Raw genomic sequence first — 20,808 nt, forward strand, 5'->3', positions numbered from 1 at the left:
TCAGAAACACAAAAACTGCATTAACACACTTTTAAATTCAGACTCCAGTCTGCACTCTGGGTTTCCTCCTTTGTACTCAATAAAAGCTGCTTTTTCAGGACGAAATATGACATTACATGAAAGGACACAGACAAGAAAGAAAAAAGGTCTATTGTCGGCAAGTCCAGCTTTCTCGGGACAGAGAGCTCGTTCACAGCTGTTTAGGAGACTGCAGGGAACACTAGAATGATGATGGCAATTTAGCAAAATATGTGTTGTGTCAATAGGTGATGATGCTAAATGATGAGTGTATTTTAAATATAAATATTCTGTAATGCAGCTTTAAACAAAAAACTGTGTATTTTGGTAATAAATTAAAGGGGAATTTGTAGACAAAGTTCGGAGACATTTATGTGAGTTTAGTTAACTGTGTTGAATTTAAACAGTTGTTTATTTCCTGAAAAATTTCCTTGTAAGATCAACTAAAATCTGAAGTAAATATTCATATATTTATTATTGGAAACTTTACTCTAAACCTGTTTTTCTAATTGTATGCTTGCATTTGTATGCTGAATTATTACAATAATCTGCAATTACTAGGAATTGATTAATTGATTGGACGTGTGCCATATATTTGAACATTTTCTCTATAATTAGTAGTAGTACCAAAATACACAGTGCTTTTCAGGAATTTACAGTTATATATATCAGTTCCTTTCCAGTAAACTAAGGAACCCATAATATAAAGCAAAAGTTGAATTCAAATTTGTTAAAGGTGAGAATGAAAACCAATCATTTAGCCTTTTTTTGTATTGAATTCTAAAATATTAACCACAATACAAACATACTGTAACACTCAACTGCCCAAACAGTAATTTTTTATTGTAGAAATATTAGGTATTTTCACACACAGTTCACTATATGACATAACAGACTGGCAGTTTGTGCACCTCCAGAGCTGTCCTTCACGTCACGATTAGCTGGTGAGCTAACTAGCTAGTTAGCTGGTTAGTTGGTTTTTAGCTGCTCAGTACAACACTCTTTCTTTCCCCTGGGTATGTGTAGCTCATGAGGTCTGTAAAGTGGAATTTCAGCCTACAACACACCTTTAATGTGGCCATGTTGGGGTTATAGTCTGAATTATAGTCTACAAATGTTTTTTTTTTCCAACGGCCATTGAAAATATAGGGCTACTTTACTACAGTCTTTACAGTACAAACCTTTAACTTCATCAGAAAACATTAATAACTTTAATTTAGTTAATTTAGATTAAATTATTTACACATCTGGGCTACAGGAAATTGTATTTATTTACACACCACAGCAAAGAAAGAGGAATGTAAAACTGACTGAATAGTCACAGAAAAGTCAGCCGGGGAGTCTTTACCTCTCCAGTGGCGGTGCCCAGGAACGCCACAGCGTGCCCCATTTCCACAGCCACAGCCACGGCGGTCATGTAACCCTTACGGACCCTCAGGGGCTCAGCTGTTAAGGCGAACTCTGCCTTGCTGGCCAATGGGGAGGGCAGGAACTCGGCTCCACACTTGTATCTGAGGGCCATGTCATTCTGAAGGAGCAGAATCGAAATCAAAAAACACTAGTAAAACATTCATATTAATATAGAATTATTGACTCATTGTCAATATTTATCTCTCTCTTGTTTCAGTCTCTCTCTATCTCTGACACACAGGCAGATTTCCGCACCTGATTATTGCTGCACAGGTCTTCAGACTTGGAGGAGTAAGGTGAGTAGACAGCAGCCCTCTCGTTAATGATACCGTTGTCGCTGTAACAGGCTCCTATTATCTCCACCAGCCTCTTATTAATAGAGCGCAGAGGGTACATACCTAAAAACAGGAGCAAAAACACCGTCTGTACCTGTTACCTACAGTTTCCTCCGGTCTATTTAACACACATGCACATGATAAATGACACATCTCCATGTCCATGGAGAGTCCATGTTTTCTGGAAAAAATCATAAACCAAAAACAAAGAACTGAGAGAAAGCATACGTCAGCCAAGCCTGCAAAATCCTCATTATTTACAGTATTATTCTGATAAAAGACAATGTGAAAGACACTTATGCTGATTTGTGACCACCTTAACCTTTGGAATATAAGGGATTTGTATAAGAATGAATAATGCAAAATTTAAAACTTACAGACTTACAGATTTATGACCAGTAGCTTTGCCATTTAAGCTGACCATACTGCTGTAGCACCACCTATACTGTAGGTCAAGTGCCATCAAATTCTGCGGAGCCACTCAGAATCACATGTGTACATGCTAATTAGGTTACACTTGCAGAAACTTTCAACTACGGCAAATAACTGTAAAACTGGCCACGCCTATAATAATTTGGCGACCAATGAAAATGGTCGATTGTGAGAAAACTGTTTTGGACTGTTTTTTTTCTCGCCATTTATATTCTTTTCAAAATGGCAGAAAATGTTTGATCACTCTGTTCAGTTGGAAATGGTTGTATTGACAGATTTGTCTGGCTGTGTAGAATAATTTCTGCACATCTTAGAAAACAATCTCACCACAAGGTTCCATTAAGGTGCTGTACTGGAGCTTTCGGTCATATAACATGATCTTCATCGCCAGATGGATTTTGCCCAGTTGATATGTGAATGTAGATGTTCAAATTTCCATTTTTTTCCTGAACACTTTACTAAGGACCTTTTATCCATGTTGGCTCAAAAGCTGAGGTTTAAGGTCAAAAATGCACTTTGAGCCTCAGCTCCATCCGTTAATGAAGATCATGTGATGTGATCAAAAGCTCCAGAACAGCCACTGAGTAAACCTTGCAATGAGTTTGTTTTCTCAGCTGCTGTTTCCAAGGTTAAATATGAACTCTGAACCTCAGATTTCTAAACAGATTTGGGTTGAACAAAGTGATCTGGGGAAAAAATGGTCAAGTGTTCTATAAATGGCCACATGGCTAGTATGTCCAAATCTGCATCATAAACTAACCAATTTCTCCTTGTCCCATAGCCAAACTTTCTGCCGAATTTCACTGAAATGTTCAAACAAGTTTTTAGACATTATGCCAACTAACAGACAAACATCAGCCAACATAAAATACCAGGAACATCGGCCAGCATTCAGATGACACTTACACAAGGCGGAATTAGATGGGTCTTCATCAGAGGTGAAGGTGACAAACAGCACCTTGTCGGAGGCTGAAACTGCTCCATACTGGCCCGATTTGGTCATAGTCTGAGCCAAAACTTCACCCGGTGTTGATACATAGGCAGCCTGAAAGACAAGGAAGAGTTAAAATTGCTGAATGTTAGATGTTCACACTAAGAATATGTATTTAGCTGATATAACAGAGGTACAGTGAGAGTGGAGAACCCATAAACTGAAGCTATTTTGAGTTCAAGAGCATTTTAAATCCAATCTATAAAGTTTTTCAGGGGTCAGGACCGAGGCATTCTCAAAAAGGTTCCAATTTAACACAAACTCATCCAAATGTAAAATGCCCAAATGTGTTTTTCCGAGTCACTGCTGCCCTTTTAATAAAAATGCTGACAGCCTATCCAGTGGCTGAAGAGTCTATCATCATTACCTGAGCTTTGTTGTACTTGTTGGAGGCACTGCAGTTGAGCTGCAGCTCTGTGTAGGAGTAATAACCCTGATCGTCCTCGCACATCCTGGAGATGAAGGTGAAGTTCTTGGTGTCCTGAACCCCCAGCGTCCGCGAGAACAGGAAGTACACGAAGCCGCCATCTTTGAAGGCGAAGCGGAAGTCGTGGAGGTACCGCAGGACGAAGGGGTTGGCCTGGACCGCTGAGGCCTCGATGATGCTGTCGAAAACCACCCAATCACCATAGTCCTGGAGGATGCGGGTGGAGATCAGCTTGGTGCTGTCGTGGCTGCCGTACCCCTTACCAACCTAAGGCGAAAGAGACGACAAACTCATGTAACGAGGCATCGGAAAAAGTCTATGTTCTTGTTTTCATTTAGTCATTTAGACAAAGTGCTCCCCAAACCACACGTCATTGTTTTTATATCTGTTTCTCTTCATGTGTGTTTAAATAGAGACGTGGACTGGAGTGAGACTAAAGTCACAAAATGAGACTTGAGACATGGCTTTGACTTCACTTGTCAGAGACTCGACTTATTGGATTCTTGATTTGATTTAAGACCTGAGAGCAGAAATATAAAGGCTCAAGTAAACTTTTAGACCTGTCTCAGGTTTTGACCTGGTAAAAAGCCAGAACAATAACACAATGTCACCCAGGATACACATTTAATCATTAGGACTTTGCACAGAAAAGTCTTGGTCTCAGTTATGTAAAAGTCACAACTTCAGGAGGAAAATGTTTAAATGCTATTTCAGTCTAACAGTTAACATTCAGAGCTCAAAGACTTGCATCTGGACTTACAGTTTGCGTATTACAACTTGTGACTTGGACGAGGAGCTACACATCAGTATCTTTATGTTAACAATGGATCAAGCGACTAGATTGTGAAGAAAGTGGAGCATTGAGCAGCCAGATGTTTTTCTAAGAAGTTTGTGGTGACCAAAACAGAGCTAAAAGAAAAGTGAATATTGGACTTACATTCATTCATACAGTCATGTGGACAGAGTGTGAATGCTAATTTTCTTTGTGGGTGTGTAAATAAGCAACTGTTGCAAACATTTGCTCCTTCAAGCTTCAGGTCCTTTAGCTAAAAACCATGCTGAAGGACCCTCAAAGACCCTGGTTGGTTCCACGTTGAGAACCACGGCCCCCCTCTCCTACCTCTGTCTCTGACAAACGGAGAGCTGTAGGAAGGTAAACCTTTATATGTCATAGCGAGAGGCATCCACACTCTGGGGAAAATTCTCTGATTTGATTATTATTATTATTATTGTGTTGTGGAAGACATCAGAACATCATAAAAAAATCTTGTAAAGATCAATTCAGTGATACTGTGTGAAGAAATAAAATAAAGAAACATTTCAAGATAACTGGCAAGAGCATCATTTCCCATTTGGCTGCCAATTTAATTTCTCCATTCTCTACAAATTGCAATTTTATTGCGTTTGTTCAAACAACATCACAGATGGAGGTGATCATTTATATTCATTTTTTATTTACCTCAGTGCCACTGGAAATGATATCTGTGTGTCTGAGTGTGTGTTTTCCTTCTCACCAGGAACACGGTGAAGTTGTCTCTATCCTTGGTGAAGTAGGACATCACTCCCACCACAGAGACGCTCTCCTCGGCGCTCGCCACGTACGACTTCTCTCCTTTGGTGTCGCTGAAGTACAGCAGCTGCTCCACATTGCTCAGGTTCCTCAGAGAGCAGATGCCTCTGAAGACGCTGCCGCAGACCACCAGCACATCCTTAGCCCCCTGGACCAGCAGCAGCTTGTTGTGGTTGTCGGTGTCCACGGCCTCCTCGCAGGCGTCGGTGACGGGCGGCGTGCACTGTCGGTTGTCCTGCTTGGGGCCCGTCTCGGTGCGGGACTCGACCTCGAGGTCAGAGTTCAGCTGGTAGAGGGTGTTGACGGCGCCGACGTACAGCCGGCCCGTACGAGGATCGGCCACCACGTTGTTGATCAGAGTGTCAGAGAGGAACTCTGCGTTTTTGCCGTGGGAGGGGCTGAGGTAAATGGTTGCCAGGGCCAACAGGGCAAACTGCCACGCCCACCACCGCTCCATCATGTCTGGTGGAAAAACTGAGAAAAGAAAGAAAGTTTAAATTTTTCATTAGTTGTTTTTTTTTCCCCCCGCCCAGCATCAAATAGTGAAGAGCACCAGTAGAGCTGCAACTAATTATTCTTCTCCTTATCTTTCTTTAGTGCAATTTCTTGTTACTTATTAGCCGACATATACGCTGATACCAATAAATCTGATAAGCAAAAATTATTGTTTGATAATATTGGCTCTACTCGATTGATCATCTGTACTCCATCTGTAGAAAATTAATCAGCAAATATTTTTATAATGAATTAATCTGAAGTCATTAATCAAGAAGCAGAAATGCTTAAATAATGACTTCATTGTTGCTTTCTTCTGTTTTATAGCACTGTAAAGTGAATATCTTTGAGTTCTGGACAGTTGCTCGGACAAAACAAGACACATTTGAAGACGTCACATTGGGCTCTGGGACATTGTGATGGACATTTCTCAATTTTTTTCTGACAATATATCGACTAAACAATTAATTAACCAAGAAAAATAATTGACATATTAATCTGTAAGGAAAGTAATCGTAATTACAGCCCTAAACTGTTTTGTGCGCGCTGTTTCTGACAAACAGTCCTGACAATAAACCCACTGAACTTGGATTCAGAGACAAAGACAGTTTGTCCTCTGAACAAAGCAGAATTTCAATAACACTCTCACATTGTACTGTCGGACTCAGCACCAACAGCAGCAGAAACTCAAGGAGAAAAGAATGAATGCTGAGAGCAAAGAGAAAAGAGAAGCAATAATGAGGAGCTTCTCATTAAAACCCAGAACATCTTTTACTGGAGGAAAATGAGAGAGGAGGAGGAGGAGAAGGTGGAGGTAACGGCCTAAAAAGTGAGAGTTGCTGAGCCAGATTAGATTAGCAAAGACAAAAGAAGAAAGTGTGTGTATGTGTGTGAAAAGAGAGAGACTAAGTGTAGCAATTAGTTGTCTGACATACTGAGTTTCTCCTTCCATTAGTCTGGATGGGTGTGTTTAATTATAGCTGTGGCCTGTGGCTGTAAAACAAGGCTCCAGTGTGCAGTAACATCAAGCTCACTGTAATAACATCTTTCTGCACAAACATTGCTCTGCTCTAATCTTATGCTGTTTACTAGTGATGCAGTTATTCTTGGGTGATTCACATAAACTCAAACGTGAAATTTAGCTGATCATTTCCCCCCTAAATTTTGGTGAGTGCGTCGTAAAAAACGGTTTTCATTACAGCAGTATCATCTCTGCCTTCTGCCCAATAAATCAAACTGCTTAGAGTCGCATCATGTTCATTTATTTACTCTTCCGTGATCAGGCATTTTACTGGCCAATCACTGGTTTTACAGGAGCCATCAGATAGTTCTGATTGGTGGTCAATTGACTGGCGCTTCCCCTGTGCTTTTACTCTCGCCAAATTGAATTCACTTCAGTTCGCTTCATTGAAAAGGGATTTATTAGTGTGAAAAGACTTATCTCTCTAACCACCTGCTCGCCTAAATTACCTATCCACAGATATCAAGTCATGGTCTTAATGGCTGCAATGCAGAGTTTTAGAGTATTACAGTGGCAAAATAACATAGACAGACTTCTGAATACTCAGTTAGACGGGAACCCCAGTGTTTCCCAATCTGAATATGTAATTTGTTCCCCACACTTTGTAACAGCATTGCATTCACAAAATAAATTCTAATTAGGAAAGTTATTTATCTAAAATGATCGCACGACTGCACCGTTCTGGGAATTTTTTAAAATCAATTTACACTTTCAAGTGTGTTTTAATACAGACTTCTGAAAGAAAGACAAAAACATACAAAGACAAAGGAATCAATGGTGGACAGCACAAATAAACTCTACAGGAAACACTGCAATCACACAAGATGTCTTCCTAAAAATACTTAACACCTAAAGTCTACTGTGCTGAGCTTTCCATTTCCTTTTCGCGTAAAAGTTGAAATAAGTTTTGTGGTGCAAGGTGTGTTGTCGCTTTGCCCGTCAACCACCCCAGATCCATCGCATATTTGATGATTCTGTAGCATCATGTTTGTGACTGTCTCTAAAGGCTGCCTCTTTATGTGTGGGGTTAGCCATTAATCGTAAAGTTGATGGTTTGATCTTCGTCCTCTCCGGTCTCCATGTTAGTGTCAGTGTCCCTGAGCAAGACAATGAAGCCCAAACGAACCCCGCTTTGGACATCGGCATCAGACAAATGAATGTGATGTAATGTGAATCTCTACTGAGGTACCTTTGTGCGGTGGCTCGATACATTTATAGAGGGTTCCAGCCTGGCTAGGGAGCGTACTGTCAAAAGTAAAACTACACTTCAGGGCTACATGGATACATAAAGATGGCAAGAGCTGTGATTGGTGTGCTTCGGTTGGTTTGGATTTCCTCTCAGGGTGCTTTTACTTCAACCTGTTTGGTTGAGTTTAAACGAACCCTAGTGCGTTTGGGCTGGTGTGAAAGCTGTCAATCGGACTCTGGTGTGGACCAAACAGCTGGACCAGGGTCTCTTGTGCGGTTTGTTTGTGGTGTGAAGGGAAACAGACCAACCACAGGATTTTCTGATAGCAGATGATTTCAAAAGCTAGACTACTAATAAATCTATCTGCTGATCGTGAACTGTTCAGGAAGTGATCCTATAATCGATCTGTATAAGCCATGTATTTATTTATGTAAATCATTTGGTAACCATGGTAACACGTGCCCATCAGCATGTGAGTGCGGTGAGTTTCCCTGATCAATCAACCAAAAGCAGCTACAACTGCCGTTATAAGAAATGTATAAATTTGATACATTTACTGTCAAGCCCTACCATCATGGAGTACAGAAGCTCTACAATAAGCAAAGAGTTTAATTATATGGGGAATTAAATGAGTTCCTTCCAATGCCTAATTCTGCAGTAAGCATTTATAATGTGCTTGTTCATAAATGTGTCTACACTGCTGGATGATACAGGTCAACACCCCAGCTCTTCACTCGGAACATGGCTGTGTTTCATTTGCCATTAAACTGGTCAAAAAACAGCTTTCCCTTGCTTTGAGCTCCATGCTGACCCAGCCTCTGTGTCCCTGTGATGTGGCCTCCTCTCTCATTAAATTTCATATCTCTCCTACTTCTACACCACAGTAAAAAAAAAAAAAAAAAGCATAAAGACGGCAGGTATATTCACCTTCTCTGTCTCTTTCTCTCTCAGAGGGCCTGTTATGGATGTGTGCATCTGCCACATCAAAGGAAAATCATCTTTGGTTTCCACACAGGATCTATCTCTGTGCTCTGTCAGCCATCTTGCCTCCTTTCTTTTCTCTCTGCCTTATTTTCTTTCTTTCATCTTGCTGCTTTGGTTCTTTAAGCCTGACTGGTGTCAGCCCAGGAATAAAGTGTGTGTCAAAGGTGTGTGTGTGTGTCTGTTCTTGTTCTTCTATCCTTGTGAGCAACAGTTTGACTTTAAGATCTTCTGTTATGCAAGGTGAGGACATTTTGACATATCCCTGTTTAAGTATGTTTATGAAGTGAGGCATAATGTTATAACATCATTAAATCAAACAAAATCATCATTGAGACGATCAGCAGCCTCTGAGCAGCCATACATGAATTATGTGCCACCAGGTCAGGTGGTAAGAAATCTGCTGGATGCTGTAAAGCAGAAAACAGGAACAGGGTGCTATTTTTCAAGACCATTGTTTTTTTGCAATGGTAAATGATGGAAATGATGCTTACTGCTTACTCATCCAGTTGCCATCTTTGTTTGGTTCGAGGATTTGCGAAATGAGTTGTACCGGCAGGATAGACAAGGCTATAAGGATTATGGATGTGTCTCCAAAACGTGTTAGGTTTTATTCAATACTCTGCTGAGTGTTTAAGCATAAAAATCTCATGTCAGCCTGGTGACTATATGACAGACAGTTTCAACAGAATATTAAACCTGCATTAACAGATTTCTTTTGGCCACTTGGGGGCAACAGAAACTCGAAACACTGACACCTTTTAAGATAAAATGTCAAATGTGTTAGCAAACAGTTGTCTATTTAAAAATCCAGCAGACACGGAGCAACACGAGCCTTCATTTGGAGTCGTGTTTGTGTTCACCTGATGAATGTAAGTCCAGTCTTCTCTCTGTTAGCTCTGTGTTTGGTCTCCACCAGCTCCTGAGGGACACATCTGGCTCTTTAGCTGCTAGATGCTCCGCTATGTTCACCAGCTGCTCTCTGACTGAGTCTGTCTGCTGTTTGCTGCTGAGCAAGTCGTGTACAGTGGCTTTTAGGGCTTTTTTTTTTCTGAAAACAGCTGCCTGCTGCGTCCGAAAACTATTAAATAGATAATTAGAAAGGTAAGACTCAACCAAAACAGTAAAGTTGTGGGCCATAAACCAAAACAATGAGCTGAAGAACACTAAAACACTTCATAGAGATGAGGGGAACTGCAAAGTCGGGTAATAATTCTCTGCGGATTCATCACTACAAGAGACTCCTACTTTCACATACATGTAGTCATTTGACACATTGTTCATATAAAAATATTGATTATGAGCAATGCTTTCTCTGGTTTCAGCTTCTCAAATGTGAGGTGTTGCTGCTTTTCCTTGTCTTACATTACAGTAAACCTAATAATCTTTGGGTTTTGGACTGTTGTTTCAGGCAAAATATACAATGTGAAGCCATCACCTTGAGCATTTGTCACTATTTTCTGATGATTTATAGACCAAACGATTAATTGATTTATTGCATCATTATCTGGCAGATTTATCGGTGATGAAAATAATTGGTAGCTGCAGCCCTACAGAGAATGATAGGATGTTAATTGGTTAATTGTTTATATAGAAGCATCAGCACTCGTTATGTTTCTCCACTCATTTATCCAGGTTTTTCCATGTGTAACCCGTCTGTATCTATCTGGCAGGAATGAAGTTTAAGGTTTGGCATATCTTAGTTTGGATTAACAGAATTTTGGAATGAATGTATTCACAAGAAAGACTGCTTGAATATTATATTATAACTGTCTCTGAATCTGTGGGTGTGAGATTACATTGGCACCCACCAACAAGACATATTTGGTAGAAAACTGGAGTTACCAACAATGGGGATAAAATGCAAATGTTGTGATGGAAAAGTCAGACCAGCCTAAAACACACAGGGACACACACACACACACACACATATATACAGGAGAGAGAACAGCAATCTGTGACTCATTAAAATCCTGCGAGCATACTTTATAAAAGTCTTGAGCACTGACCCCTCTGCTAAAAAGTTTGGAGTGAAACTAAATCCAGGAATGTCTGCTGAGGCTCCAGCCAGGGGAATAAAGCCTGACTGATTTTCTCTCTCTCTAACCTCTCTAAGCTTTTCTCTTTCTAACTTCTCTTTGTAATTCACATTGTTTCTCTCTCTCTCTCTCTCTCTCTGCATACATGTCTCTCTCCCTTTCTCTGTCTGTCTTTAAATCCTCACCCGCAGGAACAAGTTCAAACAAAACTGGTTTTCTGACACAAGAGATCCCCAGGGACAAACCAGATCTGAAACTCCATCTATTGTTCTGTCTGCCTGCTTGTCTCTCTGACTAACTGTGTCTTTGTCTGTGTGTTAACCTGTCTGTCTGTACACATGTGGGCTGACACTAATAGTTTACCCAAAGAAACATTTAAATACATGACAGGTCTTTTAAAGTCTGGTTTCCATTCCAGTTGGGTACCAGCAGATTTGATACCTATATTCAAAAACATTGTGTTATACTTTGTGCTACTTTTCCTGTCTGGAACAAAACTCTAAAATGACGTGACACTGCCAAAACTGCCCGACCAGTGGGAAACTTCTCAGGAAAAAGATAATAAAGGCTCATTGTTTTCACTTGTTAGGAATTTTCACCAAAAAGTACCAAAATAGCTGAGTGTGAAATTTTGTTCTAAACCTTGGAAATAGTAGTTTAGACAAAATAATCTTTATAAAAAGGTCTATTTAGTACCTTCTTCTGGAGCTTGCAAACACAGCTCATGGTCTTCATCAGTTCATAGCAAAAAAAATGGAAATTAAAAGAAGCAGTTTGGTTTAATTGATTTCACTTGGATTTTATGTCCCTATGTGTTTCCTACTGCAAGAAGATACTGATCAACATAGGTTACAATACACGAGGACCTCTCGTGGTGACGACAGCTCACGAGAAAAATTGGGAGAAAACGCAAATGAGATGCTGATTGAGCACCAAAATTCCTCTGACTAAAGTCAAAATTAAGATATATCATAATTGAGATAAGACAGCTTCAGAGTGGTTGAGTTGACGAGGGTATTTTAACCATCCAATCCAATTTTGATCAGGACCATCATGTTTTCATTTATTTTTTAATAATTAAAACTGAAATATTTCCCGGATGTGTCAAAACTGGTGCAGCAGATTCTGAGACATCCTGACTTGTGTTACATAGTATAGTTCAAAGTCCTAAAACAATGGATCCTACATTTCCCATAATGCAATGAGATATGTCTCTTTGTTAGACTCTTTCTGCTTTGTAAAAGCCCACTTCTTTCAAATGATGCCTCCAGTTTGTATTGCAAGATTTTGCTTATAAATGTGGAGTCAGCAGGGTTCTTGTCTCCAGATGTGTTCAGACAGAACGCAAGGAAAATTCATTTACCATTTACAAAGTCAACAGAAAGATGCGAGTGGGACGAGAGGGAAAAGTGGACTAACTGAAGTTTCTGGCGAGTTCAGTCCCACACACAAGGTCCGTTGCTAGCTATCTTTCAGCTAAAGTCTGTAAAGTCAATACACTGACTGCTTGGGGCGAATACACAAACGATCCAGCAGTCAGATTAGCACAAATGATCCAAGGTAAAAATTTGCCATCTTTCTGAACTGTTTTCACAGGCTGAGTAGCACTCCCCATGACTATAAACTGACCTTTGTGTTAAATCAGTGGAGTACCCCTGAAAATAACAATAATTCTAATAACCCCTAGTGATAATTCAACTTCAATCTGGTATTTACAGGTAGTTAAAAAATTTAAACAACTTTTAACACTGAATAATTTAAAGAAAAACTTGACAAACACTAAAATATTAAAGGGCAACACAACGTGGCGGTGTATATTGCACGTCTAAACACCTGCATACCTTTTTCTATGTAAACCCACACATTGGTGGTATTTGGACAACCCATATTGAAGCATGCTGACTTATCATGATACCCAGTGTCCCATTTCCTATCCATAAAAGAAACAATGGACGCTCCTTGGACTAGCACGCCCCTGCTACCGTAGCCTAACATTTAGACATAGCAGATATTAACTGGGTGGATGTCCGCACTGTTTGAATGTCCAATGACACCTTGATTTTTCTCTCCAGTTCCTTTTTATTTTCTTGCTCCAAACCTTGACGCAAGCAGAAAGGTTTCTTGTTTATGGCTAAAATTTTCTGTGAGTTAGAGAATAACCTGATGTGGTCTCATTTACATTCATGCCCACCACCAGGCGTCATTAGCCATTCATGACATCGGGCCGGAGGAACATTGAAGCTGATTGGCCCGGCCTGGAGGGGATATGGGTAGTATGATTGGCGGAGCCCGGGGGAAATTGAGTTCTTATTGGTGGTAATGAAGAGGCCTGAAGGAGCGCATGGCCTGAGACAAAGTAAGCATAAAACTAAAAGACCGAAGAGGATAGGACACACACCCAGAGCTGCTATACATCATCTGTCACCAACACACAATCTCTTCTACCAGTCCCAGAATCCACAAAAGCATTACACTCTCTAATGTAGAGATGAACAAAGAGAGAGGAACCAGACTTTAAAATGTTTTCAAGATGTTTCCAGGTACAGGAGGAGATTCCAGGGGTGCCAAAAAACAAAACCTCGTATGTAGTTCAGTTCTTTCTTTATCAATCTGTCAGTGGTTTTTCATAGCAGTTGTCTAGTCTATAAAATGTCAGACAGTAGTGGAAATGCCCAATAAATATATTATTTTTTGTATTCATTATTATTGACTGCCGTCTGTGAGCCAAATTGCCCCTCAGGGACATTAAAGCTTTATCACCCTACTCTAATACAAGTTCAAGTCCAACTAGTCCTATGAGTCCAGGTGTTTTGTCTGACCAACAGTGAAAAACCCAAAGATATTTAATTTTAGAGCACAACTAACGATTATGTTCATTAATTAATTAAATGTTTTATCTATATAATGCCAGAAAAGTGAAAAATGCCCATTACAATTTCCCAAAACCCAAGTTAACATATTAAAAAGTGTTGTTTTATCCGACCAACAGTCCAAACCCCTAACAATATTTAGTTTTTTATCATATATGACAAACAAAAGCATCAAACAGTCACATTTTACAAGATGAAACCAGTCAAATTTTGACATTTTTGCTTGAAATTATTCGGTTATCAAAATAGTTGACAGTTAATTTTTCTGTCAATTGACTAATCAATTAATTGTTTCAGCTCTATTGAATTCACAATGTGATAAAACAGCAAAAAGCAGCACATCACCACATCTGAGAAGCTGGAACCAGCCAATGTTGTTGGGCATTTCTGCTTAAAGAAAATTACCTGAATGATAGGTGTTGTTACTTTTCTGTTCATTTACAGATCATATCAGTACTAATTTAACTCATATGGTGTCTATCACTTAAACCGCTTTAGAAGCTGCTTGTAACTTAATGTAATATCAAATTAGGAATCGAAATAAAGCCACTAAAGGAATTAAATTACATGTATCATTCTGTGGCGTTTCATCGAAATCCAGTCAGTGACATCTGCGATATTGTGAGTGACGGACAGACTGACAGAGCAGTGGGGGACGACTAACAGGGCAGAATAAGAATAGGACACCAGGAATTTAGTAAACCTGAGAGGATGCAAATTACACTACGAACCCTGGTTCTGGATTAATCTCAAAGTGGACAATATTACACAATGACAAAATAATAAGACCCACTAATAACCTGACCTTTGAGAAGAGGATTAGTCTTGTGACAGAAGGTCTGAGAGGTCTGCAGTTATTAAGCAGACTGAGTGCTTTATACACACACACACACACACACACACACACACACACACCCCTCTCTGTGTAGTACCACTTGGTAACATCTCAGCAGGGCAGTGACACAGCGAGCAGAAACAAACAGTGAGTGAAGACAAAGAGGAGTGAAAGAGACAGAGGACTCACTGTGAGGCCACTCAGGACAATAATACAATGAGTAGTAAATACAGGAAACACCACTTATAAATGATCTTATTAACCAGTTAACTGCAAATGAACACCACTCAACAATACTGACATTGGTGTTATTGGAAAGAAGCTTCCAAAAGCTCACATTACCATTTACATGCCAAGAATGACAGCATAGCGCAGTGTTTCCCTCATAAGTTTATTTTATAAAAGCATTTAGGCCATCAGGGAACACCCTCCATTCAAAGCTGTGCTAATGGAGTTTTAATCCGCGTTTCCACCACAGTACTCTTGAAACCCGTGCCTACATGTACCTAAACCCTAGATCTGTTTTGTGTTTCCACCGCTCTTAAATTGTAGGTGGGGTTGTTACCGGATGGTAATAGCCGCGTCAACCACGTAAGAAACGTGGCGTCACATATAAGGCGACACAGTAAACAAAAGGAATGTCAGCACCTCGTTGATTGTCCATGGAACATTTTCAGAAATAAAAATAATTTGTGTGGAGTGTTAAGAGTCTCCGTTGGAATCGATGGGATATTTAAAAATGGCAGATTTCAGAGTCCTTTTTCGCACAAGAGGTGACAATTCTGTTGACCAATCAACAGCCTGCTGTGTTTCCAGCTCTAGCTTTAAGTCCCAGGTCAGTGTGCTAGGTACCTCAACAAAAACGAAAAGACGGGACAAAATGGAGCGGTTCTATTGGTAGCATCCATTTGACTGGTGTTAAGGATACCAAAGTTAGCGTTCTGTTTTATTTCCGTTTTGTTTACTGGTGTGTAAGAGGCGTTACAGATGTTAAGTATTGTTTTCAGTTTTAGGGTTAGCAGGACTGTAACGGACCATACTGATTGTTTATGCATGTTTCAACCTGTTAACTACAAACTGGCTACAGTATATTCCATATTAATGCCAGTCATTAATACATCTCTGTAGGTTTTTAGCTTTATTCCAACTTTCCAGGCTGAAACGATAAGTCGATGAAGTCGGTTTACAGAAAATGAACTGGCAACTTTGATCATCGATGAATCATTTAAGTCCTTTTTCAAGCATAAAATGAACCGTTTTGGACTGTGGTTTTGGACTGTTTTTCAGGCAGTCAAGCAGACAAGCAGGACATCAAATTGGGCTCTGGGAAATATTTACAGACCAAAAGAGCAAATTATTCATAATTTTTGTTTGATTGATTAATGATTCGTCGATAATGGAAGTAATCGTTAGTTTCAGCACTACATTAATGTCTAAGAAAACAGCGTACAGAGATGTGAAACTTGTTTGAGAAAGCAGAAAATATCTGATTGACTGTATTTGTTAATGTGTGGTAATGCAGTTTAGAAGAGCGACTATTTTTAAAAGTCTTTGAAGGACACTAAGACATCTGAGATTTCCCAGAAGATCTCCCATCAAGATTTATAACGTAAGAAACAACATATTTATCCAAATTTGCTTTTAGTTTGTCTTCTAGGTGGTAGTTTTTTGAATGAAGATGGCTTTTTACTCGGATGCTTTTTGGCGGCTGATGAACAAATGGTGTCTTTGAACGCACCACTGTGGCCCCTGCTTGCAACTGTGATATACCACAAAAACATAAGTTTGACAAAAACTAAATGCAAGGAAATGTTCGCTGTGATGGATTACCGATCTGAATCAAGTATCAAGTCAGTGCAAATTTATTTTCACAACACACCGAAATTAACTGAAATCCACCGACTGCCTGGAAGGAAGGAAATCAATCTTCTTAAATAAATATGACTTTACATCAATGCATCGAAAGTTTTCTGCTAAGGTAAAGACAGAAGTAAAGAGAAGGATGAGAGACAAAGAGAAAAAACATGATCCCATTTCATGGCGGTAAACTCACACACAGAGTAATTCTCTGTTGTGCAAATGTAATTTAGTGGTTGTGTCTTCTGCGTTGGAGTCAGCGATTAACAACCACTTTCTATCCTGGTACACCTCCCATTAACCTGACAATGACACATGCTGATGAGACCGTGTGTATGTATCCCTGCATACTAACAGACCCGTCTCTTGCTTTAATTATCTCTCATACCTAAGCAGCGTTTCCAGCAAACTTTAAAAACCAACACACTGCTTTGCCCTGTCAGAGTTTCTGCCGAAGCAATTAAAGGATGTTCATGTCGTACAGCGACGAGGACTCGTTCAGTGCACCTCATCCTGTTTGGTTTAACGCTGCATTCAGCTCACATGGGAGTAACTGTCAGAGCATCCTGACAGCACAAAGCAATTCATTTTGACGACACGTCATGATTGAAGTTTTCTCTAGACTTCACTGGCTGCAGATCCTGATGATGCTGTTTTAAAGTCAAACTGAACATAAAAATATCAACTACAGATCAAAAACCTGGCAGGTGTTCTGTTACTGTATTTAAAGGGTTACAGATTCCCCCCCGTGACATGACTCCCCACTGTTTGGATACAGGTACTGTAATGTAACCCAAAGGATAAGCCAGACATTATTCTAAAATGTTCTCCTTGTTAACAATTCCCACAAAAAGACCATGTATATGCGCAAATTAACGTCCATAAATCCGCTTAGAAATCATAGAAAAAGACACTTCAGAACTTGCCTGAGAATCATCAAGATTTTTAAGTTTTCTTCATAATCAAAGTAATTAAGTGATAGTTGTCTGTACATCCATGAGTACATTACAGGAACTGCTAATATAATTTGCCATACTTTTAATAGCGCTGGTTTGCCAATGTCAATGTAAACAAATATAGGAAGAAAAAAAATGGGGCTCAAAAGAGAATACCAGTATATACCTGTAACTGACTTTACAAGAATGATTCCCTAATGATACTATTACTAATGGAAAATTCCCTATTTGTCACTCACTTTCCTTTACACCTGCACTAATGCTGCATATCAGTGCTATCAATGATTTAAAATAGGGCTTGAAATATATTACTTTGTGATGGCTGATACAGATATTTTTGTATTAAAGCAGCCAATGGCTGATACTGTGCTCATTACCCAGAGTCACCACATTATGAGTTAGTTCAAACAACATGCTGATAATTGCCATGTGATGAAAAGATTTCATTAATAGCCTAACTTCCTGAATGGAAATTAAAATCACTTGATATAATCGTTTTAAGACAACCAGGAGGTATTTGGAGAATTGGATTATAAATCACCTTGTAATCAGACTAATCAGCTACAGTCTGGAGGGCAGCACATATGTAGAGGAATCAAAAAACATAAAGTTAAGTGAAAAAGTGTGATGGTTGGAAGAACTTTGTCATATTTTCTTTTTATAGAGCCATGAAATGTTATATGTTTAGATTAGTTGAGAGGAAAAATGAAGAGGAAGAGGTGGTTGCTACTGCGTGACCACACAGTGTCTGCTGCTGTATTTGTAGCTGAACACAGAGATGGGCAGCCTCCATGACTGCAGCTCCTGCTGTCGAGTCATTACGTCTGGACAGAATCCAGCAGATTTACAGCCTCTCTTCACACTCTGAAAATTAAACCTCTGTCTCATCTATAGAAAGCGAGACGGAGAAATTGAGCAAGAGCAGAATGTAAAAGCAATTTATTAAAAACTGCTTGTTTCCCTAAAGTCATATCAAAAAATAATTAGCACCAACTGCACACATGGAGCTCTGCCAAAACCTCAGATAGTGTTCAAATGTGTGTGTGTTTCTGCTCATGCGTGAGTCCTGTCCAAATATTTGAATCCTTTTTTTCTATTTATATTTTTGAAAAGTTTCAGAAGTTCCTCTAACTTTTCAGTCCTTTGAACTCCCGCTCTACAGCTCCTGCTAACCTTTCCACACATACATATACATAAACAGAGAGAAAGAGCAAGACAGAGGTGAGGCAGCTCTACCAGCTCTCAATTAACAAGGCAGACTCTGTTTCAGCAGTGGTTTGGTGTGTGCGCGTGAAAATGTGTGTGTGAAAGAAAAAGACAGAATACAGAGCCAGAATACAGAGATATAGCCTTCATTCCTGCTCAGATTAAAGGATTTAGAGCAAGAAGCCTTATTACTAACGCAAAGAAAGAGAAAGAGGGAGAGCTTTCCCTCCTTCTCCCTCTGTTCTGGGCTGATTAAAGCACAGATAACTCTCCCTTCCAGGCTGCTGGAAGCCAACTCAACACACACACAGTGACTCATTAAAATCCAGACATAACAATGGTTTCTCTGAGTTTCAAAGGATTTTGACCTGTTGGACAACCAACCTTCTTATGCACAACGCTCCACCTCGCTCTGTTATCAGTATTTAAAGAACCCCTGCGGTGTGTGTTGAAGTGGACACGCCTGGTAAATGTCAGGCTATCTGCAGATGCGAGTAACTAAAGACTTCTTAAGACTTTTTAATGCTACCTGGAATTGAACTCCAGACCCATTAAAAAATGAGAATGAAGAAACACAGCAATCAAAAAAGTCCTTTATCTGATTTAATGTGCCTAATGAAGTGTGAAACAACAGGTGGGCAGAATAAGATAAAAGAATAACGAATCTTTTCATTTCTATCTGTATGTCTATCTGTGTGTCTATTGTCACACTGTCCTCTTTAATTTCTTTTTAAAAGTAAAATGAAGAAAAGTGGAAAGAAGATCTGTACGCACATGTAATCTTGAGTTCTGATATGTTCCTTGAGTATTTCCACACATGTTGTTAATACTTTTATTTAAATCAGTATTATAATATTTATTTTGGCCACTTAGGGGCAGCAGAACAAACACAACAATCAATATTATCATCTTGGCTAACATGTTAGCAAAGAGTTGCTTATTTACAGCTCCATTTGGATTGGTGTTTGTGTCACCTGATTAATGAAGGCCAATATTCTCTGCCTGTCAGCTCTGTGTTTGGTCTCCACCTGCTCCGGAGGGAAATACTGTATCTGGCTCTTCATGCTCCACTATGTTCACCAGCTGCTCTCTGACTGTGTCTGTCTGCCTTTTAATGCTGGTAAGGTAGCATCCAGTGGACTTTTAGAGCTTTTTCACTGAAAACAGCTGCCTGCTGCAGCTAGAAACGGGTCGATTGAAGCATAGTAAAGTTTTAAAACCAAAAAAATGATGACAGACGTAAAAAAAAAGCTCTGTAGAGTTGATGGGAACTGCAAAGTTGGGTATAAAAATACTGATTATGCAGCTTTAAGTAACATTTTAAATGCTAAACTTACTTGCAGTAGAGTATTTTTACATTTTGGTAGAGAAACTTCAGAAACGTCAGATATTCTTCAGATATCTTCCTGACTTCCATCACCGGTTAAAAGATATACTGAGAGATGTTTCTGTCATTTTGCCTACCCTCGTTGATATGAATGGGGTGGACAAAATAATAGAAACAAACTGCAGCCTCCAAAATCATACAGTTGGATCAACACCTCACTGAAACAGTTTCAACAAAAGCTGAACATTATAACCTTCACGAAGGCAGGATTTATTGCAGGACTGTTGCATTAGACTGCATTAGTTTTAGCTAGGTGTAGCTAATAAACTGCAAACTGAGTGTATATAGTTTCACGTTTAAAAAGAAAACAGCTGCACACTGTAGTTTTTAAACAAACTAACAGGAGGAAATAGTGCATTTGTTGGGGACTATTTTCAGTGGCGGATGAATCCACATGTGGTGCTCTAGTGAGTATTTGGGGCAGCAGGACGGTGTGTGTGGGACTGAGCCAAAATAAACCTCAGTGTGTGTGTTCATGGTGATGAAGGAACGTGTCACCCAGTGCAACAGTGCGGCTCACTGATGTGTTTGTAAGTTTTTGGACAACAACGGCGCTCTATGTTAGTAGAATCAACTCATTGTTGTTTTTGGTCTTTTCACGTGAGACCGCAGACTCACATATTTTAATAAAATACACACTTTATTTGTAATACAATACAGTCATGTTGTTTTACTGCATATACTATTGCAGACATCGGTATACCTATAAAACATGTTGTCATCTGTACTGCTATTTTTCACTAACGTAACAAAGCTGTATTCCCCTTCAGGGAAGCTTTGCTGTGGTTC

General features: G+C 39.5%; 1 protein-coding gene across 3 annotated transcripts in view; it reads right to left on the reverse strand.

The window, feature by feature from the left end:
• Positions 1-20,808, reverse strand: part of LOC122871541 (plexin-B2-like) — a 190,400-nt gene that overhangs the window by 49,903 nt on the left and 119,689 nt on the right. For all 3 annotated transcript variants that reach the window (XM_044186763.1, XM_044186761.1, XM_044186762.1), the window contains 5 exons: positions 5,128-5,657; positions 3,554-3,880; positions 3,102-3,240; positions 1,684-1,826; positions 1,367-1,546 (listed from right to left, as the gene is read on the reverse strand). In XM_044186763.1, the coding sequence (XP_044042698.1) occupies positions 1,367-1,546; positions 1,684-1,826; positions 3,102-3,240; positions 3,554-3,880; positions 5,128-5,643 (1,305 nt within the window). In that variant the 5' untranslated portion in view covers positions 5,644-5,657. The remainder of the gene's footprint in view (positions 1-1,366; positions 1,547-1,683; positions 1,827-3,101; positions 3,241-3,553; positions 3,881-5,127; positions 5,658-20,808) is intronic.

Source organism: Siniperca chuatsi, linkage group LG23 (genome assembly GCF_020085105.1).
Source record: "Siniperca chuatsi isolate FFG_IHB_CAS linkage group LG23, ASM2008510v1, whole genome shotgun sequence".
Lineage (NCBI taxonomy): Eukaryota > Metazoa > Chordata > Actinopteri > Centrarchiformes > Sinipercidae > Siniperca > Siniperca chuatsi.